This window comes from Orbicella franksi, chromosome 12, assembly GCF_964199315.1.
Source record: "Orbicella franksi chromosome 12, jaOrbFran1.1, whole genome shotgun sequence".
In the NCBI taxonomy this organism is placed as follows: domain Eukaryota; kingdom Metazoa; phylum Cnidaria; class Anthozoa; order Scleractinia; family Merulinidae; genus Orbicella; species Orbicella franksi.
In genome coordinates, this window is record NC_138156.1 from 19,459,010 (window position 1) to 19,474,379 (window position 15,370).

General features: G+C 41.0%; 5 protein-coding genes and 1 pseudogene across 19 annotated transcripts in view; 4 read left to right on the plus strand and 2 right to left on the minus strand.

The window, feature by feature from the left end:
* The window catches only part of LOC145464393 (BTB/POZ domain-containing protein 6-like), a 68,100-nt gene extending 62,912 nt beyond the window's left edge, over nucleotides 1–5,188 (plus strand). Inside the window, exon 2 of the mRNA XM_081448269.1 lies at nucleotides 4,771–5,188. The gene's annotated coding sequence lies outside the window, so the exon portion shown is untranslated. The remainder of the gene's footprint in view (nucleotides 1–4,770) is intronic.
* The window catches only part of LOC145464371 (acyl-CoA dehydrogenase family member 11-like), a 97,040-nt gene that overhangs the window by 49,033 nt on the left and 32,637 nt on the right, over nucleotides 1–15,370 (minus strand). Inside the window, exons 13-14 of one of the 14 annotated variants that reach the window (XM_081448247.1) lie at nucleotides 14,260–14,326; nucleotides 13,560–13,591 (exon numbers count right to left, since the gene is read on the minus strand). The exons of 11 other annotated variants lie outside the window; for them this stretch is intronic. In XM_081448247.1, the coding sequence (XP_081304373.1) occupies nucleotides 14,312–14,326 (15 nt within the window). In that variant the 3' untranslated portion in view covers nucleotides 13,560–13,591; nucleotides 14,260–14,311. Of the gene's footprint in view, nucleotides 1–13,498; nucleotides 14,327–15,370 lie in introns of those variants that run through there. 2 more of the 14 variants (XM_081448248.1, XM_081448246.1) reach the window with 2 other exon arrangements.
* Nucleotides 1–15,370, plus strand: part of LOC145464378 (BTB/POZ domain-containing protein 6-like) — a 39,481-nt gene that overhangs the window by 20,268 nt on the left and 3,843 nt on the right. The gene's annotated exons all lie outside the window — the stretch shown is intronic.
* Nucleotides 1–15,370, plus strand: part of LOC145464384 (BTB/POZ domain-containing protein 6 pseudogene) — a 38,813-nt pseudogene that overhangs the window by 814 nt on the left and 22,629 nt on the right. The window lies entirely within an intron of this gene.
* Nucleotides 2,071–4,771, plus strand: LOC145464382 (BTB/POZ domain-containing protein 6-like). The gene has a single exon (XM_081448260.1). The coding sequence runs from the start codon at nucleotides 2,360–2,362 to the stop codon at nucleotides 3,716–3,718; it is 1,359 nt and encodes a 452-aa protein (XP_081304386.1). The 5' UTR covers nucleotides 2,071–2,359; the 3' UTR covers nucleotides 3,719–4,771.
* LOC145464380 (uncharacterized) overlaps nucleotides 5,312–15,370 on the minus strand; it is a 49,642-nt gene continuing 39,583 nt past the window's right edge. Inside the window, exon 2 of the mRNA XM_081448258.1 lies at nucleotides 5,312–11,313. Coding sequence (XP_081304384.1) covers nucleotides 5,801–7,210 — 1,410 coding nt within the window. The 5' untranslated portion in view covers nucleotides 7,211–11,313 and the 3' untranslated portion in view covers nucleotides 5,312–5,800. The remainder of the gene's footprint in view (nucleotides 11,314–15,370) is intronic.

Here is a 15,370-nt window from a genome sequence, read left to right on the forward strand (position 1 = left end):
GCTGACGTAATATCACAACAACATGAACAAAACGACATAAAGAAAAAACTGATCTTTTCCTTATGTCATTATACTCATGTCGTGCGAACAACATTGACACTGTAACAACATAACAAAAAACCAATCACATCGCTGCAAGAATTGTCGAACCCAGTACACCAACAGCACTATTTTCAAAACGGCGGTGACATCAACTGGTGCGGGCCTTGAGATCAAGAAGGTTAATCCCGTTTACCTGAAATAATATTTTCGATCATCCAAACTCAGTTCTCTCACGAGGCGGTGGTACTAGCCGTGTGCTGTCCTGTCTTCTAGTTCCAAGATCGGACGCACCCACTATTTCATGTTCTTTTCGCGTTATTTTCCCTCTGCTTTCGACACACATACATTGCAAAGGAAACAGGTGACCAGAATATAGAAAATCATCAAATACTGGACAAATAGTTATACTATATACGCTGTTACAAGTGTTGTAAAGGGGCTTCGTTGTTAAATGTTTACAATGCAATCGTGTAAAACAAAGCAGGAAATGGAAAGCAAATCTCAAATTGTAATAACCTGCCTTAATCTCACCATAAGATATTGAAACCTTAGGTGACAAGAACATTGTTTACTAAAAAATGTTTAGATTTATCAAGGAGCACGAATCTATATTTCACTGTGCCTGTACATTTTGTGATATTTTTCTGTGTAGGATTATTTGACACATGGAACAATAATGCCAGGGGTAAGAAATTCCCACAAAGATGAACGGAGAAAAGTAGGTTGGTAGTGTAAATGATGAATTGCAAAATTTTATGAAAAAAAAAAAAGACGTAAACAATGTAATTTCATGTGATGAAAGTTGTCTGTGTAATGTAAGTTCAGTCCTGTAATAAATGAATGTTATTGAGATACATATTTTCAATAAATCAACTGGGGGATCATTATACGCAAACGTTGCAAACAAAGTTAGGCGCCCGAAGCGCATTCTCCAGTTGTGCTCAGTCTACCCTCACAGTTGCAGTACAAGTTAGTTTTTATATCTCATTCACAAACACGCCAAGTAAATAGAAGTGTAGCAGCTCTCGTAAGCTGCTATTGTTTAATCATTGTAGCAGCTGTTATTGTTGTAGGGCTAGGGACATTGTTTCTGTTGTTTGCTCTTTTGTTCTCTTAAAGGGTATCGAGCCATTCACGTGAGACCCAGCGAGAGCAGCTACCCGACCCCAAATAAAACACGCCTTAAGACAAAATTGACCACTGTTGTATTAGGAAAACTAGTCTAGTATTTATTGCTTCCCCTAATAAGTTTTTCTTGTCAACTTTGTCGGTTGCTTTACAGTAACTACACTCCCTGCATGAGTATGGTTTCAAACCAGACGAATATATTTTATAAAAATATCGAGGCAGAAATTTGCAAAAATGTCAAGAATATACCAATACTAAATTCGAGACCGAGATTTTTAAAAAAACATAATTTTGTAAGTTGAAAATTTGTATATACAATTATATGTTTTAAACTAAACCATATAAAATTTTTCCTTTTCTCTGACCGGCAGAACTATAGCAAAGCAGCAACAAAAACAGCACTAGCCGTACGTTTGATGCCAATAACATTTCTGCAAGAAGTTATGTGCGTCATATCAGGCTTTGATACCTGCAGGCTGACTCCAACATTACTTTAACTTCAACCAGACACCAAATATATTCGAAAACAGAAATGGCACACGCAATAATCTAAAAATATTCACAAGAATATTTTCAGTCTATACGGTGAACGTTAAGTCTGCATACGAGCCAGGTGGCCCACCAGGCCGGAGTTTATCCCGGTTTCTGTAGCATGAAGCGACTAGGAGTATTTCTACTCCCCCCTGGATAGGATGCTAGTCCATCGCAAGGTTACCCAGTTTTACACCTGGGTGGAGAGAGGCACTATGAGAGTAAAGTGTCTTGCCCAAGAACACAACACAACCCGGACCGCTCGATCCGAAGACGAGTGCACTAACCATGAGGCCACCGTGCCTCCCACTTTTCAGTCTATAAAAATCGGTAGAAAATAAGACCATTCATCCTGGGCCGGAAAAACAATATTCTTATAAAAAGAAAAAAGAGTGTAAGCCGTAGGAAACTTATTTTCTACTCTATTTTTCTTGGTACAATATTCCTGGGAAAATCCGACTGATATTAAGGAAGGCGTGACCAGACACTCTCTTAGCGTGACTGGTCACACCAACTTCCATTTAAGTAATTTTATATTCAAATTTTTGAACCGACCGCTGTCTCGAGTTGCCACCCACTTTTTATCACGAATCTACACGGTCAAGCAACCTCAAACGCTCCTGGTTTAAACTACGTTGATGTCAGTAGTACAGAAATCATGTCTGTCGTCGAGAGAAACTGGCAAACAACAAGACCCACCATCAGAGAAAGAAGCAAGGTTATGTTCAACAACAATCTCTTCAGCGATGTGAAGTTTGTTGTGCGAAAGGCCGCTCAGGGCAAAAGTGAAAATAAACAAGTGATTCCTGCTCACAAGTTTGTGCTGTCGATTAGCAGTCCTGTGTTTGAAGCCATGTTTTATGGTGAGCTGGCGGAGACTACTGACTCTATTGAACTACCTGACTGTGAGTACGACAGTCTTTTGGAGTTGTTTCGTTACATGTACAGCGATGAAGTGATCTTGAGCGGAAGTAATGTGATGGGAGTGTTGTATTTGGCGAAGAAATACATGGTGCCTTCACTGGCTGATAAATGCATGAAATATCTGCAAGATAACTTAGATCCATCGAATGTTTTCAGCATCTTGCCCTCTGCTCAGAAATTCGAAGAGAAAAAGCTGGTGGATCGATGTTGGAAACTGATCAGCAAACAGACAGACGAGGCTTTGAAATCAGAATGTCTTGAGACCATTGAGAGGTCGTTACTTGAAGCAGTAGTCAAGCGCGACAATCTGAATGTTGAAGAGATAGAGCTGTTTAAAGCTGTTGACTTGTGGGCGACAAAGGAATGTGAGAAGCAAGGTTTAGCGGCAGATGGGAAAGCAAAAAGAAGAATTCTTGGAGAAGAAATCATTAAAGCGATACGTTTTCCAATAATGGATGAAAAAGATTTCGCTAGTGTGGTTTTAGACAGTAAAATATTAACAAAAGAAGAAATCGTCAGTGTCCTCAAACTTCGGAATTCAGTCCCGAGTCCGTCGAAAGAATTTTCAAAAACTAAAAGATCAGGTTCTGAAGGTGATATTCAACGATGCTGTAGATTTAACTCGTTATCTGGTTGCGGATTGAAAGCTGATGGCCCCTCGATAGACCATAATATCATATTTTCTGTGAACAGAGATATCAAGCTACTCGGAGTGTGCTTATTTGGTAGTGAGAATAATACTTATTCGGTAGAATTGAAGGTAAGGGCGTTGGGAAGCAGTACAGTTTTGGCGCTTAGAACTGGGCAATTTTCCTCGGAGCTTTTACAGGGAGAGAAATTTAACTATTTCGGTTTTAAAGTCTTGTTTGACAGCGTTATTTTAAAGAGAAACACCGAATACCATGTAGGTGCTAAAGTAACTGGCCCTAATTCTGCTTGTGGAGACAACGGTGATAGCACTGTTACATGTTCTGGAGTAACTTTTACATTTTTAGATATTGAGGATACGTTTGCATCTAACCTATTGGATCGGCTACGTAACATTACAACCGTTCAACCGGGACAGTTTCCTGCATTATTGTTTACTCTTTAAATACATATTACTTCAGGACAATTAATTTAGCTCATTTGTCGCAGATTTAAAAAAAAACCTTCAAGTTGTGGATGTTCGTTTTTTCAAAGAAAGGAAAATTGCGACTGCTTTCAAAATTAAAGCTTTAAGCTCAAAAACTGTTTTCCATCAGAAACAAAAGTGAGATGTATGCACAAAAGAGCAATTTTCGTTGCCGGTTTGAATTCGCTTTTTACTTGGAACTCTCTAAGAGAACATTTTTCACCAGGAGTTCGAGTAACAAGTGGACAAAAGCCTAGTACCAAGATTATTTACATCGTATTGCAAACTTCTGTGCGACTGTTTTAAATATCTTCTCAAACTGAAATAATTTCTAGCAACACCAAACGCCGAAAACGAATGATGAACTTCATATGAAACACTTGAAAGTACTGGTGAAATGAAGTTGATGATGAAATTTTGCCAGTGTTTGCACAAGTTCTCTGAACTTTGAAATTTATTTTCTCTCGTTCCCATGGGAAATTGTTTTCGGTGTTATTTCAGGCAATTATTTATGTATTTAGCTTTGAGAAAATGTAAAAATGACTGTAAAATACTTTAAATTATTCTGGTACCAGATTTTTGTCCACTAAAACCTGAAATTGCTCGATTTTCTATCGGATTTCGTCTTAATCTTTCAATTCCCAAGACTAACCCAAAGCTAATTTTTCCCTACGACACTCATACGTTACAAAGGAAACAGGTGATGAGAAGAAAGTGAATCATCAATTACTGATTACATAGTTGTACTGTTTACAGTGCTGTAGTGTTATAAAAGACGTTGGCTTTGTCGTTAAATGTTTATAGAGCAATACTGGTGTGAAACAAAGCAGAACAAGGAAATCAAATCTGAAATTGAAATAATTCGCCTGAATCTTAGTACAACAAACTGAAACCTTTAGTAGCACAAACGTTGTTTACTGTACTTCACAGGGCAGGTATATTTTGTGTGTGTTATTTGACGCACTGAAATACAATCGCACAAGTAAGAATTTTCCACAAAGGCGGATTAGCCGAGAAAAGTAGTTTGATAGTGTAAATGATGAATTGCAATGTCGAAAGGAAAATGTAAACAATGTAATTTTGTGTATTGAAAGTTGAATGTGTAAAGTACGTTCAGTCCTGTAACCGACGAATGTAATTAAAATATATTTTTCAATAAATTAACTTGGGAATATAACTCACTGTCCTGATTTACAAACAGATTCTAAAAACTAACATTAATTAAAATGAATGTTTAACAATAAGAAATAGTCCATCAGCTGAGGGGGTTGCATGGCTCACTTACGGGGAACAAACAAAACTTGCATAATCTTAATATTTGACTATTAAGCGTCATAAAAATGTATGATGGCAAGTATAGAACGGTAGCTTTCACTTTGTAAATCGAATTTTAAATTTGGCCCTCAAAACCTCCGTTTGGTCGCCATCTTGCATTTCTAAAAACACCTTTACAATTGTTATTCTTTCTTAAATGCACACAGTTTTTTTTTTGCCTAGACGTATATTTGTGATAATGCGTATCAGAGATATCATTTCAGCTTTCTTTACGGTTATTTTAGCTATGATGATGTCATAAATGATGTCACAATGACCGCCATTTTGTTTTCTAAATATGTGAAATAACTGAAACGACCATTAAGGCTTCTGCATCACAGTGCTACAAAAACGTGCTTAGAGCCATTGCCAACGTCTTTTTCCACATTTAGTTTAGTGTACTACGCCATGAATCAATGAAGCACAAATCAGAGTAGATAACTAGGTCTACACTTCAGTCTAGAGCTCTCTGAATACAGGAGTGCGACGTTTGTATAACGTCCTGCTTCAAGGTTGTTACTTGCATGTGGGATCTATAACATAGAGATACGTTCATGTCATGTACTGCTTTTGCCTCTCGAACATCGTATTTCACAATAGAAGGCTCCTACGTTCCTTAGTTGCAGAAAGCGTTATAAAACATGTGATCTTGCTATATCTAACCTGAAGAAAGACACAGCAAAATGTAATAACTATCCTCATGTTCACTATTCCAGTAACCTACACCCTTGAACGTACTTACCCGTATCAATCCTCCACATCTTCAGAGTCACTATCCTCACTCTCATACTGAACGCCATCATCAGTCACCATATTCTCACACTGGACACTGCACATGTCAGTGCACTTCAGACCCGCCTTCAAGCAGCCCCAGTTGTCGACCGAGCATGCTCTCTTGCACGTACAGGAGAGTAGTTCCAGCACCTCATCTGGAGCCGGCTTAGATCCAAGCCACACAAATTCCACGACATTTGAGATGTTGTCTACTTCCCAGCCGTGCCCACCAGGGGAGGGGATTACCGGATGGGGAACAATGGCTCTTCTCCAAATTGCTGCTTGATAATTTGCTCTTGTTACGTGAAGTCGTAAAGATGAATCGCATGGCGGCAAAGCCTCTGGCTCAACCTTTCCGCCTTTGGCACAGTGGATCTCATAGCACAGCACATCTACTTTGCGCCCGTAAATCTGACACACGAGGGCATCCGTATCTTTAAAGCTATCCTCAGATACTTCCCACTCCTCCCCAATACTTGCCATAGCTCGGACGCACTTTTCACTGCGTTGGAGAAGCTGGACTGCTTTCCACTTCTCTTTCCCGGAGAAGGCAGAGATGGTATCACAGCCTGTGATCGCGTGTACGCCGATAAGGGCTTTCATGAAGCAGTTTTTGTCAAAGCCTGGGTCAAGTTGCATCTCCAAGCTTCGAAAGTTCGAAAGGATTACGGCCCCCAACTGAACGGAAAAATGACCTTTGCTGAAGGCTGTGTATACCTTCGACATTCTGACTGGCAAATGGCGCAAGTCGTCCAGGAATGGGATGAGGTAGCGCGCGTAGTTTTGGCGATCACACTCAAACGCCCATGGTATCACCTCTTCGATGCATGACAAATATAACTCCCAGCTACCAGTGTGCGACGCGTAGATGAGGTTCAGCATCAGCTCGCACAGCTCCAAGTACGAGAGCCAGAACCTCCCTAAGAATGAGCCTTTCTCCTCCATTCCCTGTACACAGACATGGAACTGATCTCCAAACTCGCGGAACTCATGGCTGTTCATCACTCGCTCAAACTCCTCTTGGTTGGGGTCTAGTTTCAGCTGTTCCAAGTTGACGGCTGGAAACGACTGGAATGAAGACTCAAACTCTTTCAAGAGCAATCTCATGAGGGCTTCATGAAGACGCACAGCTCGACTGTACTGTTTTCCATTTAGAGCCTTATCCACAGAACCCTCTGCCACAACAGTGCTCTTGACAGCTAGCTCTCTAAGCCCTGCATCCCCGAATCGGCTTCCAATTACTCCTAAGAGCATTAAAAACAAATGAAAACCTCCCATCATTATGACTAGGGCAACAAATAGCTCTTTGCGTTTCCAGTAAACCTCCATGGCCTTGGCATAAAAAGCCTGATCAAAAACACAAACAACAGCGTTCAACTGCATCCGATCTTTTATCTCACACCCTCGAGACAGAACCTCGTACGCGGTCTTCAGGTTTGTGGCAGGAGAGTCTATAGTGTCCAAATAACTAATTGTGCTCTCAACAACCACAACACGATCGCGGACTTTAATGTTGAAGCCAGTCCATTCAGGCACAAGTAGTTATGGGTGTGTTTCGAGCTTTCTTACCTCGAGCCAAGCGAGGTGGCGCAATGTCAGTTCCTTTGCTTTCTCACTGTAAGAAGTACTCCAAGGTTTTGAACGTGCGGCAGTTCCCCTGGCCCCACCCTTTTTGCGCCGTAGTACTCGGGGATCTCTTCAGTCACAACAGTCGCTGGCAAGGATCTCCTACATTTCTTCGCCACTGGTGGTGCGTAGTCCTGGTCATCTGACTCGTCTCCACTCTCTCTCTCATTTCTCTCCGTGACGAGGATAGAGTTCACGCGATGGGACGTTCCAGACCCGCTCAATGTGCACTCTAAGTTATCAATGTTATCGGCCACCATTAGGGCGACAGTGGACTTGCACTCCTCCTGCGTTATACTGGCCGCGACTCGGTTTTCTCGTTGTTTGTTGATAACGTCTAACGCATACTCGGTCTCAATCTCTTCTACCAGGTCGTAACTTACGCCGTGGCCGTATTTGTTGACAAGCTTCACAACCTCTATGTCGTTACACAGAGCCTTTACAACAGAAGGAAACAACACGCTTTTTGGAGTTTTCACAGCCCCATTCGTAACAGAAAAACAATATCTTGTCCGAAAGATTCTTTTAGCCTTATTGTTTTTTCTGTCTTACTGCTCTCACTGTCGAGCGATTTCCCAGAAATAAGCACAGTCAAAAAGACATCAAGTAGATATGGAATATAGTCATTAGCTCTACTTGATTTCAAATCGTCCTCATTAGGCGGCCAAGACATCTGCGGCTCAAGATCTTTATTTCATTGTTAATTAATTTATTTCATTGTTAATTAATTTATTTCATTGTTAATTAATCGTGCAGTCTTTATCACACTCTTTTCGTTGTCATCCCTGCTACCTTTAATTGACTCTAGCTCGGTTTTGAGCTCAAAGAAATCCAGGACGACTTTGTTTATGGCTAATGAGTTTGGATACATTAACACCTTGTTATACTGGTAAATGATGAAATTAATTTCTGGAAACTTGGTTGACAGCTTTTGTATGAGGTTCTTTTTGTGTGATTCTGAGACAGTTGCTCCTGGTTCACTAGCTTTGTTCAGAAACAGTTCTTTCACAACTTTATACTCGATTATGTCAGGGTAGGCAATCAAATCTTCGCACATACAGTACACAACTTCATAAACAGGCTGTAATGACAATCTGTTTCATTCGACCTAGTTTGACCTTCGTTTGCATTGGAATAAATTATTCTTACAAAACTTTTGTAGCAGGAGGCGTGGTACTTCGCTTCGCTAGAAATGAGATCTTTTGCACAAATCCAAATCACATCCCGAGCTACTTCACTCATATCAGTGTTTTGTTGTACATGAAGAGAAGCACATGCTCTTACCGTCTCGTCGGCGCGAAATTCCTGCACACTGTGAAGCTTCTCTCTGGTCTTTGTGTTTGGCTTGTACTTTGACTTTTTACAAAACAAGCATTGATCAGGCAGAATCGCTGAATTTGGCTGATTTCCATCTCTAGGGCTTCTTCTAGGTGCAGTTCCAGTTGCTGCATCATCAGAAAATCCAATCCATCATCAGAAAAAAATCCTCCAAAATCGGTTCGTGACTCCGAATAACGGCAGCACAATATAGGGTTGTCCAGGAAGAAATATCTTTGCACTGAGCTAGCTTTGAACCCGAACAACCGCATATAATGCATTCTTCCGCCATTGATCACGGTGCAAAGGAAACACATTTGCACCGTCTCACAGGCATTCAATGGGTTTTTCTCCACACGTGTTTGGGAACTGGGGTTTGAGGTAGGAAACAAGTCACCGCGTACGTCCAAAAATGTTGCCACATTATCAAGTAGACTCTTGATTAATATAAACATTATTAAGCAATTATCCTGGAGGGGAGACTCCCCTATAAAAAGAACGCGGTGCTCGTCGTACCTTATAGGGAGTTTAGCCTCGAAAGATCCACAGCGAGAGCTTTCGCGGTACCTTTAGAGTATTGAGCCAAAACAAATATGACAGAAGATATTTGAAAATCAACTGAGTTTTAATTTTCTCTCAGAATTAGCACCTCTTAGAGGTTGAGAAAAATTTCAAGCCCCGCCCACAAAACAGGATCTTGGTACCTCATAGGGGTTCTTTTCAAAATTTCCGACGAGCACCACCATCCTTTTTATTTGGGAGTCCACCCCGGGGGTATTAATGTCTGCAGCAGTGTGAACATCCTGACATACTGACGTAGATCAACAATGTCTGCATGAAGGCTACCTTCAAACTGTGAGGAGGTAAAGTCGTGTAGGTGTTACCGTTTGGGGCCCTTAGAGGCGATTACATATTTCAGTGAGTACAAGCCGCAATATTGATTGAAAAGGTCGTTACCATCAGATCAACCATTCAGAACAAACCCGTAGTTGTTTCAGCCAATTAGAACCCAGAACTAAAATTGACAGCGTTTTCCCGCCCTTTGAGTCAGTTGTAAGTTTTTATTTTGAACCCTGATTGGTTAACTGCTGCCTTTGTTGTGATTGGTCAGATGTGACAAGCTCGGTTTTGGTTTCGCGATAGTCATTCTGAAAAATACTCTAGTTAGATTTGAAATCATGGAGTAACGTTGATAAAAATCGTTAGATTCGAGCTACTGGTTAATATTTACGGTCACAGCGGAAAGCTCTTCCTGAGAACCTTATTTCCTTTTCAGCCGACTACAAAATGGCAGTTATCAATTATGTATACTCTTTGTTGGTTTCAAAACCAAACTGCTCCAAGGTTTGGAGTTAGTCGACGGTTTAGTATTTAGAGTTTTGCATCGGTTTATTGCTTGGAACTAAGGAAAAGGTTGGAACCTGGGTTAAATAAAGGCAACGGTTTATAATTTAGAATACGACGATTTTTTTAGAATCATTCATATTCATATCCTTTTGGGTTAGAACATCGTGTACCTTGAAATTTAGCAAAAAAATCAGCCTGTAGGTTGATTTTAATGGTCTGCGCTAATTGGAATCCTCTCCATTCAAGTAACATTAACCCAGGCGTGAAAATAATTGTCCTACTAATAATTTTCTAAAGTGTGGACGCACCAAAGAAATCTAAATACGGCAATGCGCTACTTGTCCCTGACCTGCGGGAATTTCTCAACCAAACGTTCACGCTAAATTTTTGAAAAAGTGTTGGTCATTCTCAAGAAATGTGCAGACGGGTTTTCATGTTCAAAGCGAACAACTGTTAGGGCATTTATTTTATATGAGGAAAATAATAAAGATTTTTTTGGAAAAAATGTTGTCTATCCTGTAACCAGTCTTAATTGTTCAGTTCATTGTACGGCTGTGAGTGTTAACTTTCCTATTGTACTTCATGATGGGGAATATTAAAAAAAAAGACGAGCAACGATTGATCGCAAGTTTAAGTTTCCCATACCTTTATTGTGACGAGAATGCACCGAAGGCTATTTTGTAGCTCATCTCAGCTGTAACCTTTGCTGCCTTCCCTGTGCACATACATGGTTATGAAGCTCCAAGAAGATAAGTCGTGATCCGCATAAGTGTAACAAGAGGCCAACGACATTGCAACTTGCATGTGGCTCATATCGCACTGCGTCATAATCTTTTGATGTGGAGGCCAACAGTTGGTTCCTGCGACTAGTCCCACGAATTCAAACTGCTTTGAATGTTTGGAACAAGTCCCTGCGACTTGTTCCTCAGAACGCTTCCTGTGAACTGTTCATGGGACAAGTCCCTGCGACCAGTCCCTTCGTGTAAACTCTTCAGGGGACTAGTTGCAGGGACTAGTCTCGCCGTGTGTGCCGACCTTTAGGGTTGCACCCGATAATAAAAAACGCTCTCGTGTCCGTTTTTAAATCTTGTAAGGGCGAAATTTATCTCGAGCCACGCCAAGATTGGTACCCTTTAGGGGTTTAATTCAAATTTTCGGACGAACTTCCCCGACCTTTTCATAAGGGAACCCTCCTCCTGGAAGAGGTGTTGGAGACTCGACCACTACGAAGCCCTGTGTTCAGCATTAGATGGCTAAATTCACCTGACCTCCAAGCCTCCAGGAAAGGCTGATCTGAAGGCTAGACTCTCTCTACCTTCGACCGTTAAAATCCAGCTTGGGTGCGGCCACCGCCAGAAAACCTCTCCGTTGCTCTCCAGATCACTACGCACGAGGAGGTCGCCCTTAATGCGTTGGTTGATTGTTGTTTGGGTTGTCGATTATTCATGTTCTTGGTTCTTCTCTTGTCATTTTCCCTCCATTTGATTTAACTCTCTCCCTATAAGAACACATCATCGTGTGGGCGTCGCCGGTTCTCGAAGTTTTCAGGATCGATTGATACCTAACTTTTCATTCATTTCATTTTCATTTTATTTATTTATTCCATTCTAAAATTACAAAGATAAATATAAAGTAAACAAGTAAGAGGAGAAATGGAAAAGGGCAAAAACTTTTGGCGTTGTTTCTCTTTGTGGGTTAAAAAGTATGGTCCGGTAAATATGTACCTTAATGGAATTTCGTTTAGAGGTAACCAGGTACAACATCAAAGCCAGTTTCTGGGAGAAGATTAAAATCGCTACTGAAGCAAAATGACGTATCCTTAGAGCGCCATGCCAAATCGAAATAACCAATGAGAAGAGCTGAAAAAACGTCACGTAATCCAAACCACCACTGGTTTGATTTTGATTGGCTAGCAATAATACACGCACGTTCTAACCAGTTATTCAAGTTAGAACTGGGTGAAAAAATAAACAGAGTAACATTCAGTCGTGAACAGTTTTTAGTTGATAAGTAGGTTGAGTGTATACTCGGGTTTAAGAAGCCTACAACACCAGAGCTTTTCCCAGTTTCCGTAACAGGAAGAGTTTACGGGCGTTACTACCCCTGGATGGAATGTTAGTCCATTGCAGGTTATTCCCCACTCACCCCACCCAAACGTTTTGTCGGGCATTTATTTACACTTCGCTGGAACTTATTGATACTTTAGGCAGTACGAAGAGAGGCACTGTGAAAGAAAAGCGTCTCAAAAAAGAACACAGTGCAAAGACACCAACATGGGCTCGAACCAAGACTGCTCGATGCGGAGTGCTAACCATGAGGCCATAGTGCCTCTCTATTGGACAAAACTCTAATATAAAAGTAGGTAGCCTAGAGGCTGAGAGCCTAGAACCCAACACTCCACTAAGACAACAAACAAATGATGATGACAAGTGATTTCAATGGATTGGAAAGTGGGAAGGGTGTTCTCAGAGGGGAGATTGAGAGACGATGTGTCGAGTAAAAAATAACAAAATCGCTCTACACTTCCAAGTTAAGTTACAAATTCACGTGATGCTTTAGATAAACGAAAGATCCACTGATGAGGAAACATAAACTCCCTCAAGTACGGTCTGCTCATACAGTAAAACCTCCTTGTGTGACCAAGTAAACAGCTTTCCAAAGTACAGAAACATTTCCAGTCAAATTTTAAAACTCATGAACTCCACTGATTCTGTTCACTAATTTGAGTATATTTGAGATGAAGCGTATGATCGAACTATAACAATTTAGAGCCCCTAATAGTACCTACACTTGTCTTTTATAGATTTCAATCTAGTATTGTACTATTCTATCATTCTTTAATGTAAATTTAAAAATCTGTTCACTCCCACCATATAGGGGAATCGTCGTTTACAATATTTTGCCTCATTCACATAAGTGATTCAGTTTCTGATCAAGATACAAAAATATCAGTTTTGAATATTGAAAGGCAAGATTAACTGTCCCAAGGAATGCGATGTTGTGAATATACCCAAATTTCACCCAAATTTTAGTAAGTTTCACAAGCTCTCTGTTTAGAATTACAGTTCCATTTAAATATTTAGTCTCAATTATAGCATTGAAACACTTGCTTCCCAGTTTGCGCTTGTGGATGACGCAAAAACTGACATTGTGCGGTTACCAACAGGATCACACTCTCCCTAAAGAAAGTACTTTACAATATCAAGTTTCCCGACAAATTTGCTGTGTTTCCACACACCATAGCAGCCTTGCAAATTTTTCAGGTTGTTTTACTCGAGTAAAGTGTACCATTGCGGCATTATTTGAAGGTTGCAGCCAAATAATTACACTTTACACAACAAAACCACTCATCGTGTTGTTGTAAATTCTGAATGTCCCTTCATGACTAGTGCCAGGTCACACGCCGAGCTTTTCGCGTCATACGCGTTGTGTCTGAGATGAGAGAGGACCGGGGTCAAGTCCTGTTGACACCACCTAGAGAATTGTACCGCCCGCTTAGTATTCTTTCTGTATAGTTTATACAATTAAACGTGAACGAGGATGAGCAAGAGCCAATCAAGGTATGACAGTTGCCAGGGAGTTTCTATTCAGTTTTTATCCTTTCATCAGCGTGAGGTGAAACGAGCTGAGCGGATTTAGCATTCTATCACATGTGGAAACTGAACCTTCAGAGTTTTAAAAACCTACGAAATATTCATCACCCAACAGAATCTAATGCGTACCGAACCTACAGTTCGTTACCACAGTAGCGTCAGCTGCATGCACTTAAAGGCACCCAGTTCAGACATTTTGGGGCTGATAACTAAACGCTCATTTCGAACAGAAAGTTAAAATTGTGTCAAAGTGGATCAATACCACCTCATTTCAAAACAAATTAACGTTGCTCTGAACTCAAGCATCTCAGGTTAGCTAGCGAAAGCTGAACATTCTTCTATGTTGCACAAACGGCCACATTTTCTGCCTGAAGTATTCTTATAAACTGGCTGTGATAAGTGTCTGTGAAAGAGCAGAAACAAATGTGGTAGCCTGTGCCACAGAGAGCGTCTCTGTGTTGCCGTTGATAATTGTGTGATTTTTTCTTTCCAAGAGGGCGGCTGTAACACAGGCTACTAAGACTGACTACTAATGTGGCTTTACTCTACCTCTTAGCAGCCTCGATGTCATGTTCTTCGGTCTCTTCCCATGACGCATGCTCTATAAGCAAAGACGCTGACAAAAACAGAAGGAAACACTTCAGATGATTTAAACGTCAAAAACGAATTGAATGCGAGCGCTGGATGTAAGCAGAGTAAGAGAAAGAGTGTAATGGCCACGGCTTCTGATCATACCCCTACAGGTAACAAGCGAACGACTGGGTCCAGTAAATATGGGTTATTGACCAAGCTTGTTCGGTCAAGATGGCTGGATATTGGCCAAGTTCTTTTTTTGCGTGTTTATGGACCGAGACGGAGTCGAGGTCCATAAACTCGCAAAGAAAAGAACGAGGTCAATATCCAGCCATCTTGACCGAACAAGCTTGGTCAATAAAGGATTTTTTAAATGGCTTTCGGGGAAATTTTTCTTGCGGGACACGGCGGGTAGTCCCGAGCGGGCAAGATAGCTCCATCTTGCCCGCTCGGGTAGCCAATCACAGCGCAGGATTTGATTCATCTTGCCCGCTCGCGGAGCTAGCCATATAATAAAGCTGCTTATTATATGGCTTTGGCTTCTGGCTGATATAACGCGCGCTCTGATTGGCTAAGAGCGAGATCTGAGCGGTCATTATGCAGCCGTAATGCCCACGGGCCGATTACGGATTATATATGCAAATTAGGGAGAGCCCGGCTCGCAAAATTCAAGCGCATTGAAACGATGAAAGCCGATTAAAAACAATAAGAGAAAATGAATTTTATTAGAGATTTTTCCTTAATAAAATCTATATAGCAGTCGTTTTTGACTTACCAGCCGGTAACCTTGCTAGGCACTAGTGAAAAACAATCAAAGTTTGCCGAGTCTTAAGTGAAGCTAAAATCGCTAAGTGAAAAACACCATCGGCAGATCTGTCATGCATCCTGAGCAGAACACCACGAAGAAACTTAGAAGTAAAGTTATCATCTTAGTCACAACAATTACCGAAATATTGAACTCCGTCACAGTTCTCGTCAAATAGATTCCCTCGCTTTAACACGAGCAAGTGTAAATCAGTTTCCAGGATCATCGGAAGTAAACAATCGGGCGGTTTCTGTCGGCAGCAGTGTTTCTGATAACTGCAGG